General features: G+C 45.1%; 1 protein-coding gene across 10 annotated transcripts in view; it reads right to left on the bottom strand.

Annotated features, from left to right (window-relative positions):
• LOC139260132 (myopalladin-like) overlaps positions 1–13,398 on the bottom strand; it is a 635,514-nt gene that overhangs the window by 543,183 nt on the left and 78,933 nt on the right. For 8 of the 10 annotated variants that reach the window (XM_070876326.1, XM_070876331.1, XM_070876327.1 and 5 more), the window contains exon 2: positions 5,680–6,642. The exons of the other annotated variants lie outside the window; for them this stretch is intronic. In XM_070876326.1, the coding sequence (XP_070732427.1) occupies positions 5,680–6,641 (962 nt within the window). In that variant the 5' untranslated portion in view covers position 6,642. The remainder of the gene's footprint in view (positions 1–5,679; positions 6,643–13,398) is intronic. 10 annotated transcript variants of the gene reach the window in all.

The following is a 13,398-nucleotide window of genomic DNA, read 5'->3' on the forward strand; positions in this document are numbered from 1 at the left end:
CCCTTACTGCCTCTCCACCCTCCTGCCGTCGGTCGGGCCCTTACTGCCTCTCCACCCTCCTGCCGTCGGTCGGGCCCTTACTGCCTCTCCACCCTCCTGCCGTCGGTCGGGCCCTTACTGCCTCTCCCCCCCCTTGCCGTCGGTCGGGCCCTTACTGCCTTCCCTCCCCTGCCGTCGGTCGGGCCCTTACTGCCTCTCCCCCCCCTTGCCGTCGGTCGGGCCCTTACTGCCTTCCCTCCCCTGCCGTCGGTCGGGCCCTTACTGCCTCTCCCCCCCCCTGCCGTCGGTCGGGCCCTTACTGCCTCTCCCCCCCCCTGCCGTCGGTCGGGCCCTTACTGCCTTCCCTCCCCTGCCGTCGGTCGGGCCCTTACTGCCTCTCCCCCCCCCTGCCGTCGGTCGGGCCCTTACTGCCTTCCCTCCCCTGCCGTCGGTCGGGCCCTTACTGCCTTCCCTCCCCTGCCGTCGGTCGGGCCCTTACTGCCTTCCCTCCCCTGCCGTCGGTCGGGCCCTTACTGCCTTCCCTCCCCTGCGGTCGGGAACGGCTGCCTCAACTTGTGAGGCTTCCTGCAGCCTTCTCCCTGCCTGAAGCACTTTCACACAGGTAGGAACATGATTTATTTAATCTTTTCTTTGCTTATAAATTTTTATTCAGGTTGGAATTATTTGTATAATATTTGTATAAGTATAACTAAGGATGTATTGTAGAATGTAATGATTTCCCTTCCCCCCCCCCCCCCCACCTCGTTCCGGACGCCTAATTTGTAACCTGCGCCTGATTTTTTAATGTGTAGACAAGGTTTTTTTAGGCCTACAAAAATCTTCACTTGCTCCATTCTAAGTTAGTTTGGAGTACATTTTCACTGTGGAAACTTTCAAATCAGGCGTCAGTGGCCGGACACGCCCCCTTTTGAAAAAAACATTCTGTTCAAAAGTGAAACTGTTCTAACTGACTAGAACTGCAGAAAACTTAAATGTGGAGAATTGCGATTTCTAAGAAACTCTGTTCTCCACCAGTTGCTCCTAAAAATCAGGAGCAAATCATGTGGGAACTTGGGGCCTATGTTTCTATGTAAGTCGAGTAGCACCATGCTGGCGTTGCGGAGGTAATCACAGGGCTCATCAGTGTCGGTTCAGAGACTATGTGTGCAAAGGCTGCAGCACAAAGGGCCATGTGCAAAAGAGCTGAGACTCACCACGTGGAAGAGGAGTCAGCAGATGGCTGTGAATCCAGCGCAGATTACGAGGAGATGGTTAGAGAGGCAGCTCAGTCCCAGGACGAAGTGTATGGAGTATATACCTGCACCACAGATTGTCCTCCAGTGATAATGGAAGTCGAGATAAATGGTATTCTAGTCTTCATATAAGTGGACATGGGGGTGAGTCAGTCAGTAATGAGCCAGGAAGCCTTTGAGAGGCTATGGTACGATCAAGCTGAACGATCCAAGCTGGTCCCAGTTCAGGCAAAGCTGCGCACCTACACCAAGGAACTGATATCAGTTGTTGGTAGTGCGGATGTAAGTGTATCCCATGATGGCGTGGTGCACAATTTACCATTGTGGATTGTTTCAGGTGATGGACCAACGCTACTTGGAAGAAGATGGATGGGGAAGATTCATTGGGACGGGGAAGACTTCATCCCTCCAGCCATCGACGTGCCCTGTGCTCAGAGGCAGTGCAAGCCCCCACCTTCAGTTGGACCAGGTACAGGAGAGCAGATCTGCGCAGCCCCCAAGGCACAGACCGCTCATCACGACAGCATGGCGATGATCCGGCCGAGATGACCCGAACACACCCTCCCGGTTTCAGTGGCAGGACTCCTGGGGAGGAAGATTGGATCTGAGGGCATCGTCCCAGCTTCAGTGGCAGAATCCCTGGGAAAGACGATCGCGGCAGGACATCATGGACAGGGAAAAGATGGCATCCAGCTCCATATCAGTGAACCTGTTGGATCTCCTTGCACCTCTTACACCAGCCATCCTTCCAACCTCCTTCCCCCCCCCCCCCCCCCTCAGGGCCTTGCTGCAAACCCTGGCCTTTAAAAAGGCCAGGTAGCAGCTGACTCATTAGAAACCCTTACCTGCATGCTGATTCTCTCAGTGGTGATAACGCTCAAATTAAGAAAAATCCACTTTGGAAGGGTTCATTAGCGTTGGAACCCATTTGTTCGCTTTTGGAGCTAAATATGGGGTGGCCCAGCCACAAAATCATTTTGGCGCTAATGGCCACAAAAAGGTGGGGGGAGTACCAGCTTCCCAGCGGTACTGAATTTTGGGCCCCCAGTGCCCCACATTCTCCCATCGATGAACATCATCAAATGAAAAAAGGTAGGTAAACTGGTCATTTATTTAATTTGCTCTTTGCAGGTACTGGCAGTGTGTGAATTTGCTGTTTAGATTTACCACTACGTGTTTATGCTGTGCGAGATATCTCGCCATGATCCATGGGAAATTTACTTATAACTTTGGAAAATGTATTTTCAATAACAGTAGATTTCTGCTTCAAAATGATGTTCAAATCTGAACACAGTAACTGCAAATCAATTCCAATTCAATCAGACTTTAGTAAGCATTTCTGGACATTACTGGTAATGATAAGAAGATATGGTTTTGCACACCATCTGACTTTGGCATTCATGTTTAATAATTGGTCCTGCCAGCATGTGTGTTACTCTGCTTGTCAGCAGTGTACATAGATACATCCCACTGAATAATCAGTTGTCAAAGGCACATGCTCTGCTACTAGACCAGATGGGATCAGATTTCCCCACTTCACTGAAGCACCAGAAAAAAAGTGCATATATATGCATGACCTACCTATCTATAAAGAGGAAGTGTATTCTGTAGAACTCTCACCTAATGCTACATTTTTATAAAAAGGTGCATTTGGTTAGATCTGGAGCAAGAGCAAAAGACATGCAAAATGTCGAGCAAGGGTGATAAGACCCTCGAAACGTTGACAGGGAGGGAAAACAACCAGTTGGAATTGGGCTTTATGGGAATTTTTCACTTACGGTAAAGAAAGAAAGACTTGGATTTATATAGCACCTTTCACGACCACCAAACATCTCAAAGCGCTTTACAGCCAATTAAATACTTTTGGAGTGCAGTCACTATTGTAATGTGGGAAACGCGGCAGCACATTTGCGCACAAACAAGCTCCCACAAACAGCAATGTGATAATGACCAGATAATCTGTTTTTTTGTTATGTTGATTGAGGGATAAATATTGGCCAGGACACCAGGGATAACTCCCCTATTCTTCTTCGAAATAGTGCCATGGGATTTTTTAATCCACTTGAGAGAGCAGACAGGGCCTCATCCGAAAGACAGCACCTCTGACAGTGCAGTACTCCCTCAATACTACACTGGAGTGCCAACTTAGATTTTTTGTGCTCAAGTCCCTGAAGTGGGACTTAAATCTACAACCGTCTATCTCAGAGGCAAGAGTGCTACTCACTGAGCCACAGCTGACACTGGAAGAGAAAGAGTGCCAATATGCTTCGTATTTATGCAGAGCTTCTGACAAAAAAAATTGGAACATTATCCAAAGCTCATTCACTTGCTCCAGATCCTACCAAAGACAGATTTCTATCAATGTTCTTACAGCTGAGTGCTGAAGTCTGTGGTCCCAATCTTTATACTGGGAAGCTATATGTAAACACATGTAAGTAAGATGTCACATTATATGCTGCAAGTTCTGCTAAGTCAGTAATAAGTTAGTAATTTCCCTACTAATGATGTACTGATGAAATATCGGACATTGCCGGTCTAAATGAGTATCCAGGAAATGCTTAAATCATATCTCGTCCAGGCCAACATTTCCATTATTGAAGCACTGACCACACTTGATCAGCTCTGCCAGTTCGCATGCCAGACACGAGACTCCCAAAGCAAGCGCTCTACTTGGAACTCCTTCACGGCAAACGAGCCAAAGGTGGGCAGCAGAAACGCTACAAGGACACCCTCAAAGCCTCCCTGATACAGTGCAACATCCCCACTGACACCTGGGAGTCCCTGGCCAAAGACAGCCCTAAGTGGAGGAAGTGCATCCGGGAGGGCGCTGAGCACTTCAAGTCTCGTCGTCGAGAGCATGCAGAAATCAAGCGCAGGCAGCGGAAAGAGCGTGCGGCAAACCAGTCCCACCCACCCCTTCCCTCGACGACTGTTTGTCCCACCTGTGACAGAGACTGTGTTCTCGTATTGGACTGTACAGCCACCTAAGAACTCATGCTAAGAGTGGAAGCAAGTCTTCCTCGATTCCGAGGGACTGCCTATGATGATGATGATGATGAAATCATATGTTATAGGTAAGCAGTGATTTTTTTTCAAGTACCTGTATAACAGAACAAAGGGTTATTCCCCTTTGCTTTAAACATGCACAAAAATAACAATTATTATGTCAAGAAAACGAACTAAATTTTATTGTTATGAGTCATATTAAGGATCAACAAATAGCTGAAATATAACAAGTAGAGTTCAAAGCCAATGATTCATATTTTTTGTGGAAAAATATGAACCACAAAACACCAGTAAAAATCCAAGATTCCCACATAACAAAATGGAATTTTACTTAGTAACACTTAGTCTGCCAATGATAGCTCTTAAACCAAAGTTATCAAAATGAGTCTTGTTGAAACTAGCCCGGAATATGTGCATTAATACACACCAAATACCTCTAAATGATCAGCACAAGTGCTGTACACCAAATAAATCATCTGCTTTCCTCGAACTTCAATAGTTTTTGTTGATATTACATTTCATTCACACTTCGTAAATCCAGGAGAACGTTATTCCCAGATCAGAGAAGGATACTTTCATTACAATAAATACGAATATATTATCACTTAGAATCAATCAATCCTTGAAGCCAGTGGCTCAACAAATTAGTGACAACAACACATTGCATCTCAGAGGAGGAGCATATGGTTTTCATGTCTATGATTATGCTATGTTGAGTTCTAAATCTCAGGTCGTTGATTAGCTGGAGGAGCTGAGAGAAGACCAGGCTCAACCCGACAAGAAGGGAGGGTAAATCAGTGGGTAAGTTACCTGGAGTTCCTCTCAGATAGTCCTTGTTGGCCAGTCACAGAGTAACTTTAACAAACCAGTGGGAGCAGTTTACCCTCTTGGCCAGGCAATTTTACTTGATATTAAAAGAAGGGAAAAAGGCTTAAAAGTGGAAGGGAGAATGTAAATAACTAAATAATGGCAATAATTTATTTACCACAGATTTTTGAGTATAATAATGTTCCATGAAAACGCCGTTATAATAAAGATAAATACAAAATTAGAGATACTTAGCAGGGTTTTTACAATGTTATAGAAACACTTCACAAGCCACAAGGGTGAATTCACTTTCCTTAATTATCATCGTATAACAAAACTTTTGAATATGATATTCTTCAAAGTCCGCATTTTTCAACCTCACGCTACTGATGTGGCATCTCCCCACCTGTAGGCCAGATTGGAAATTTGGGCACAACTGCACAATTATCCAAACATTTAAAATCATTGTTAGAAAATCATGCGAGGGCACACCCGAATTTCTTGACATGCGATACCAGCCAGCAAGACTACCTACTGACAGGGCAAGGCCCGAAAATTAACCCCAAAGTCTGTTTAATTATCTCAAACCAAGTTTGCAAACTTTAAACTCTTCTCAAAAATATGGGACATTTACCTCACTTCTGGTGTTGGTAGTCCTGTCACAATGCATTCAAGCTGGACTCTGCTTCCCTCTGCTGCTTCCCTGCTCTTCAGTCGCTGGATGAATCGCGGTGGATTCCCTTTGGTATCTTCAATATAAAAAGGTCTTGACTGAGCTTCAGTTGTTTCAGCTTCTGCTGTTATTGTCTCACTACCTGCTGATAGAGTCGGAGCCTGTGTTATTTCTTCAGATTCCTCCTTAGATATGGTTTCGTCATATGCTGATGCAGAAAATGGTATGTGTGTCCTCTCCCTCTCATCGACAGACCAAGATGAATGTTGAGTTTGTGAGCGAGACTTTGCCTGTGCCCTGCTTCGAGAGTTTTTACATGTTCTAGGTTTAATCCGTTTTGAACTGGTTGTTTTAAAGAGTGAAGATAACTCCTCAATAAAATCCGCAGCTTTACTTAAGTAATCCTTTTTAGCCTCTACTTCAGTACTGTAAGGGGTGTTGCTTGACTGCTTAGTTAGTTCTTTGTAACTTTCTTTCGAGCTGCTGGGACCTTTGTTGTAATGCTCATGATGATACGATTGATTGTTGTGTTTCTCTGGGAAGCCTGAGGAACCTGCAGGTTCCAAAACTTTTCTATTCCCAGAAGGTTCCAAAGTGTCATACAAATCTTTGGTGGGGCAGCTTACATTGATCTGCTTTTCATCTTTCTTCACTTCATGAGAACACTGAGCAATGGCTTGCTGAGCTAAGTTTACACTTTTGTCTAATTCCTCCTGGCTCAAAAATGCAGACAAATCGGGGGAATCATCCTGACCATCTAAATCCTGGGAAACCCCAGATTTACTGCCATAATAGAAATGTTGTGAGGTAGCTTCTGACCTGCTTTTCTCACCGTGCTCTTGGTGTAATCGAACTTCAGCTAAATAGCTCTCCCTTAGAAGCTGAGATATGGATGTAGAAGCTTCAAAGCTGTCTTCTTGCATTCTGTCATGAATAAGAAAAATCCAGGTTACAGCTTCAGTTTGTGCCTTAATAACTGAACCCAAAATCCATTCATTCAGTTTCGTATCATCTTTGTAATTGAACACATAGCATGTTCTCATTAGAGTTGTACCAGTCATCTCTGGCCCTCAATCATCAATCTAAGGGTGCACTTACACACTAACTTTAGTGTTGCAGTGAAGCAGAATATAGCTAGGCAATCTTGCTCTGGATTTCACTGAAGCAGCGGAAGTGAAAGCCTCAGCAGCTGGTCTCACACATGGGCTGCAGATTGCAGACTACAGTGTGAATGCAGACCTCCATAGTCCACAGAAGCGCAGAGTCGTAGGTGTAGCTAACATTTCCTATTGAACATGTGGTAGAAATCTCAAACTGTCAAACCAGTTCACCATTTGTAATGATGGCAAATGAAACTCCAGAGTGAAATTCCAGGAGTTCTCATCACCTGTGCAAATGTAATGGAGCGGAACTCCAAGCTACCCATACAGAGGGCCATAGACTCTGCCCCTAATTGTGTGGACGGAGTCATTCCCTAATTGTGTGGACAGAGTCATTAGTGTGTTTGGGTAGGGCAGCCACATCTGTAAGGGCGAATCAGAGGTAAAACTCCTTGTGAGGCCTTTCAATGCTTGGTATAACTGCTTGTGTGAAGCAAACAGTTTTCTTTTTGTAGCTAGGCCCGTGAAGTCCTCATTGCTGACCTGAGCAGGACCTTGCCCTTCAGCGAGCTGTCTCTTGGGCTATCCCTGCCAGCAGGTACCTGTTGCTTACTAGTGCTGTAAGAATAAAAGTGTTCAGTAATGACAACATTGATTCTGTATATATATAAATGTTAAAAATGAGATTATATGAAAAGACAGTTTTGAAAGAGACAAAATGGACGCTCACAGATTTCCAGCATGTTCTGTGTGTATATTGTCTTCTGGCTGGACAGAGCTTAAAGATGTGTATTGGAAAGCCATTGACCCCTAATCAAGGAATGCCACCAGCCCTCCAGACAGACACATGTGTGAGGAGAGCCAATAAGGAACTGCCCTGGAACCAAGATCCAATCCTGAAGCTTCCGGAGAAACAATGATGTTGAGAGATATAAAAACTCAAGGCACAGTTTGCTCTATCTCTTTTCTTAAGCACACGGCAAGGACAGGACCTCGCTCTACGAACAAAGGAGCAGAGTGTGTGCTTTGTCAGAGGGAAGTGACATATACCTTTTTATACCTTTTTATAAATCAATATTGTAACATCATTGTATCTCTGTTGTAACTAGATAGATCCGTAGAATAGCTGACCACTGCTGATAGATGTACATGTATGTGTGTTTAATAAACTATTCCAAATTGTTTAAAAAAAAATCAGTCTTGCTGTCAATTTAATGCCAGAGATTTAGAAATCTTACAAATTGGGGGCTCGTCCGCGATCTGGTGAGACATCTTTTGATGATTCTTTTGAACAATTGGAAATTTCAGGAGTTGCGATTCTAACCTGTATTGTGAAGTATAAACTATAAATGGTTAAACAGATCGGGAGAGTTGCGTTTTAAGGAGCGGTCGTCTTGATAGTTGGAGCTGTTTAAGTGGGGACCTACCAGTAGTTATATTTAAAAGACACAGATGAAGGGATCGGTCATGAACAGAAAGCCAACAATAAAAGAAATGTTGAACTAGTTTATCAGGAGAAGTTGTCCAAAAAGGTACCGATAAAGGACATAAAGAGTTACAGGCACAGCAAGGTACCTGCTTAAGGGCCAACATGCCTCCTTTGGGGAGCTAGTGTCATTTATCCAGGAGAAAGTAGATAAAAGAGAGCTAAGGCCAAAACAAGCAAACGGTCTCATGGCATTCAGCGCATTTTATTGTGCCCAGAGAGATGAGGAATTAATGAGGAAGGAGGCCAAAGTGATACAGGATTTAAAAGAATTGCAAGTAAAAGAGATTCAACTGAAAGAAAGAGTGATTGATGGTATAAAACAACAAAAGGAAGAAGGCCTCCAACTTGTGAAGCAGTTAAAAGAGGGAGAAATACAGCATTTAAGACCAGAAATTGGTCAATTAAACCACAGTATTAGGCAATTAGAAAGAGGGGCCGAACAGGCAGCTTCGTTGCTACAACAACAAAGCCTCTCAAATTTAAATGCCACAGCAGCCATCGTTGAAGCAAATGAAAACAACTTAGAGTTAAAAAAATATAAATTGGAAAACTTGGGGCTCCAGCAAGAGATAGAAGATGCTAGGGGTGCATTAAGGGAAGTAATTAAGGAGCCACATCAGGAGGCAGATCACTCCCAGTGCCAACTAGAAATAGCAAGGCTAAAAAGTAAATTAGGGGAGCAGCAGGTCCTGGTATCCGCAGTAACACAGGGAGCCATAACAGAAACAGCAGAAGGGGATGAAGAGGAGACAGAGTGGGAAGAGGAAGGCAGTCAGTATAATCCCCAGGGTAGTGGTGTAGGATGGGATATCTTGGAGACACAAGAGCCAATCTTAGCCGTCATAACCACTTCTTTACGAAGTAATATGCACATCACCAGTGACCATACCGACTCACGGCCCATATCTGGTGCTGATGCCACAGCGTGTAGCCACGAGCTGGGGCCCATTAATGATGGGATGAACCACTGGAAGTTAATAGGAGGTGGGCAAATGTCAGGAGGGGTCACCCCGAGTTGGAAGAGAGAGACTTAACACGAGTCCTCCTCTTGGCATGTTCCACTTCCCAAAAAGTAATCTGCCAGACGCAGTCCTCCAGCCTGACACAGCGGCCAATGCACTCATGACCGAGATCCTAAACCATTTAGGGATCCAAAACTTGAACTTCGTGGCTCTGCTTAATCAGACCAAGCAGTGCCCAGAAGAGACCCCTAGAGCTTTCAATAATCACCTGTACGATATCTATCAACGTACCCAGAATCAGGCACCTGCAAATGCTGCAGTAGGAAAGAATCAGGAACAATTTGAATCGATGTTCCTGACCCAACTACACTCTTTAGTTAAAACCACTCTGGGCATAGCCATGAGGCCCACCAATCAGTGGACAGATAGAGAAACCAGCGCTCAAATAGCCTGGGAGATGGTAAAAGACCAGTTAAAGGGGAAGTCACCACCCACTGTGAATAAACCAGTGTCAATGGTGGAGAGATTTTGAAACTACCTCTTTAAGGGACAGTGCTTAAATTGTAAGAAGGTCGGCCACCTAGCAAAAGACTGCAGCAGACCCAGACCAGCACCGAACCATGATGGAACACGTAGATACCTCCCGAGGGACAAATCCAAGCCCTCTGGGACAGATCAACGATTGGACCAGTTGATAACCCTCATACAAACCCAAATTGCCACGGGGAGATGCAAAATTATTTACCAGTGCACGTAATCGACAATGAACACCCATTAGAGAGATCCCTTCAAGGATCCACCCTATGACAGGGTTCGGCCCCCAAAGATTGGTCGGAAGTGGGGTTCCGACGTGATTGTAGCAGGAGACCAGTAGTTCTTGTTGTCTTAAAAGGGGGCAGGCAGCAGATTATGCTTATCGATATTGGCTCAGCCGTTACCATCATCCACACCCCATACCCTGAATGCGATTTGGCTGCGGGCAACAGTTGTATGACCCTTAAAGGGTTTAATGGTGATACAACTACCGCATATACAGGGAAGGCCACTGAACTTCAATTGGGGGGCCTCACCTGTAAGGTCCCAACGCCGATGCTGATGACCACCCCCGACGGAAGGGGAATTGTAGGGACTGATGTGTTGGATCAGTATGGCGCAGTGATAGATTATAATCAGGACTGTGTTGGATGGGATTGGGAGATAAGGCAGGAGTGATAGAAATTTCAGATGCTCACTTGGTTTTTGCTATTAAAAAGCCATCTGAGTATGACCCTCCGGGGAGCGAAAATGAAGCTGTGGCAAAACTAATTCAGGAACACCTAGCAGTGTTCACCACTTGCTGCATGACTGTGGAAAAATGGCAGGCGAAGAGTCTATTGAGCGACCCCCCCACCCCCGACTCCTTCACTAAACAGTACCCCATCCCAGAGGAGAGTTACCCTTACATCCGAGACTCCCTAGTCGAGCAGGGTGTTCTTAAGATAGGCACTTTCACGACCAATTCACCCACATGGCCGGTTAAAAAGCCTGATAGCAGCTGGCGACTGACTATTGATTACAGAAAGTTAAATTCCGTAACACCAGCCTGCTCACCGGTAGTAAGAGAAACTCCCACCAAATTCCTGCTGGTTCCAAGTACTTCTCGACCCTCAACATCGCCAATGGATTCTGGAGTAGCCCCAGATGTCTATATCGATGGGTCCTCATATCACATTGAAGGATCCCCTCACACTGAGTATGCTGTGGTATTGCCAGCAAGAACCATCCAGCGAAAATGCAACAGACAGTCTTCACAATATGCAGAAATCGGCACACTTCTAACTGTTGTGAACCTCAGCCAGAGCCGTGAATATTTGGTTCGCTTTGAAACAAGGCTTGGTTAGTGCATGTGGGAGGATTGTGGCAGGCACGGTAGGCATCGTGTCATATATTGTTTGATTGTTTCCCTCATGGAAGGCCACCAAACTGCGGATGCTACCTTGTAGAAGGTTACCAGGGCCGAATAGTGCCCTGCTGTGGGGTGGGAGTGAAAAAGGGAGAGCAGTTTCTGACCCACCTCTGGTGGAACACACACCACCGGGCAGGCATTTGGCTTTCTTCTGAACATCAACAACTGCTCATCTGAATATAAATCAATATTGTAACATCATTGTATCTCTGTTGTAACTAGGTAGATCCGTAGGATAGCTGACCACTGCTGATAGATGTACATGTGTGTGTGTTTAATAAACTATTCCAAATTGTTTTAAAAGAATCAGTCTTGCTGTCAATTTAATGCAAGAGATTTAGAAATCTTACAGTGCTGGGTGTTTCATGACATGCAGACCCTATACCTCTTGTTGCACTGTGAGTCGCTTAGCCAGTCACATGATGTTCACAAGACTCAATAAAACCCCAGTTAATCGAGTTCAGTTTCACCCCGATGAGGTGTGCAGTTGCTCGCCTAGTGGATGAACTGGTAATGTGTAATGTGATTGTCTGAGAGGAGGAAGTGTGTGGAGTGTGAAGTGAGGAAAGAGCCACTTACGCTTGCTACACTTGAGAGGTCATTGAAGCACTTCCTGCACTGGATCCAGGTACTGGGGGCTGATGCTCCTGGAGCTGACAACCTCAGCTATCTCTTTCCATGTCTGGTAGACTTGGTTTTCCAGGATCCTCCTGGTACTGACTGAGAAAAGAACTTCCCTCCTCGCCCTGGCCTCTTCCAGCAGGACCTCCAGCTAGGCCTCAGATCACCTGGGGACTTTCCTGTGACTCATACTGACTATTTTTTTGTTGCACCAGTCCACCAGCGAAATCTTGCAGAATGGATATGCAGCCTCACTTTGTGTTAGAAGGTTGTGGGTTCAAGTCCCTGCTTCAAATAGACCTCTGGCTGACTAGCCGGAAATTGCATTCTGGAAGGCAGAGGCATCGGAGTCCTGCTTTAAATATGGAGATCAGGCCCCAATGACATAATCGGGACCCAACTGCAATTTTAGACTGAGGCCTGGGCGGGCAACCAGTACATATCCCTACAATTTTTTCTCCTTCAAGTAATTATCCAATTCCCATTTAAAGGTTCTATTGAATCTGTATCCACCACCCTATCAGGCAGCCTATTCCAAATCCTAACCACTTATTGCGTAAAAAAAATGATAAAGAGCGGGAAGATAGATTATGAAAGTAAACTAGCAGTCGCTAATCCTTAAAGCTCAATTGCCTTCTGCAAAAAAAAAACATTAACAATCATTCCAAACTAGGCAGTCTTCAGCTTTTAAAGCTGAACTGCCTTCTGCATGTAAAAAAAATGGAAAAAGGAGGCTTCTCTCCTTCAAGGTGGACTAACTGATAGAGTTAATCGACACCTCCCCCGTCTTCCACTGTATATTGACCACGGAAGTAAACAAACAAAATCCCAGGTTCAACCGGCTTTTATTTCGAGCAATTGCAAGGGAAAGTTCAGTCGTGAAACCTCCAAAATACAAGAGTTTTCAAGTACAATTTATACAGGTTTCGCAGAGGAGCAATCCTCCTCCAAAATTATCGATAGGGTCTATTGTTATCAGCAAAATTACATTGATTTGTCGATTCTTATCCGACGGGATCTGAGTGGTACATGCAACTGTCCATCTCTCATCATTGTTTTGTTCCATTTTGCCCTCTACCCCAGTCTATCCGACGCCTAGTGTGGTTGTACTGGCTTCTTTATCTCTTCCTCAGGGACTTCTAAACAAAACTGCTGACTTCGGCTGTTTAAGTGTTACTAAGGTTAAGCTATAGTTTAATGTGAATAAGTGTGCTATACCTATACAAGAAAGTGTTACATACATTGGCACTTTATAAGTTCGCTACCTTCAGCATAATTCTGACCCCCAATTTGCAACCTTACAATTTATCCCTTACAAGTACTAATGCAAATGGCACTACAGGCCAGGGAAAGGGCACCCAGGGTCTTGCATGTAGCACTCCAGCTTTGTGCAGGGGGTCAAAAGTTAAGAGAGGTCCTCTACCCATAGGGGCCCAGGACGTCCGCCAGAAAGAAGGATGTGGGGCCAGATCACCGAGGTCGGCACTGCCAGCAGTATTGCTCCCATGACTTGACTCCAGTGCCCAAAGAAGTTTCATGACCTCAGACAAGTGGTCAAGGTCA

This window comes from Pristiophorus japonicus, chromosome 3 (genome assembly GCF_044704955.1).
Source record: "Pristiophorus japonicus isolate sPriJap1 chromosome 3, sPriJap1.hap1, whole genome shotgun sequence".
Taxonomy (NCBI): domain Eukaryota; kingdom Metazoa; phylum Chordata; class Chondrichthyes; family Pristiophoridae; genus Pristiophorus; species Pristiophorus japonicus.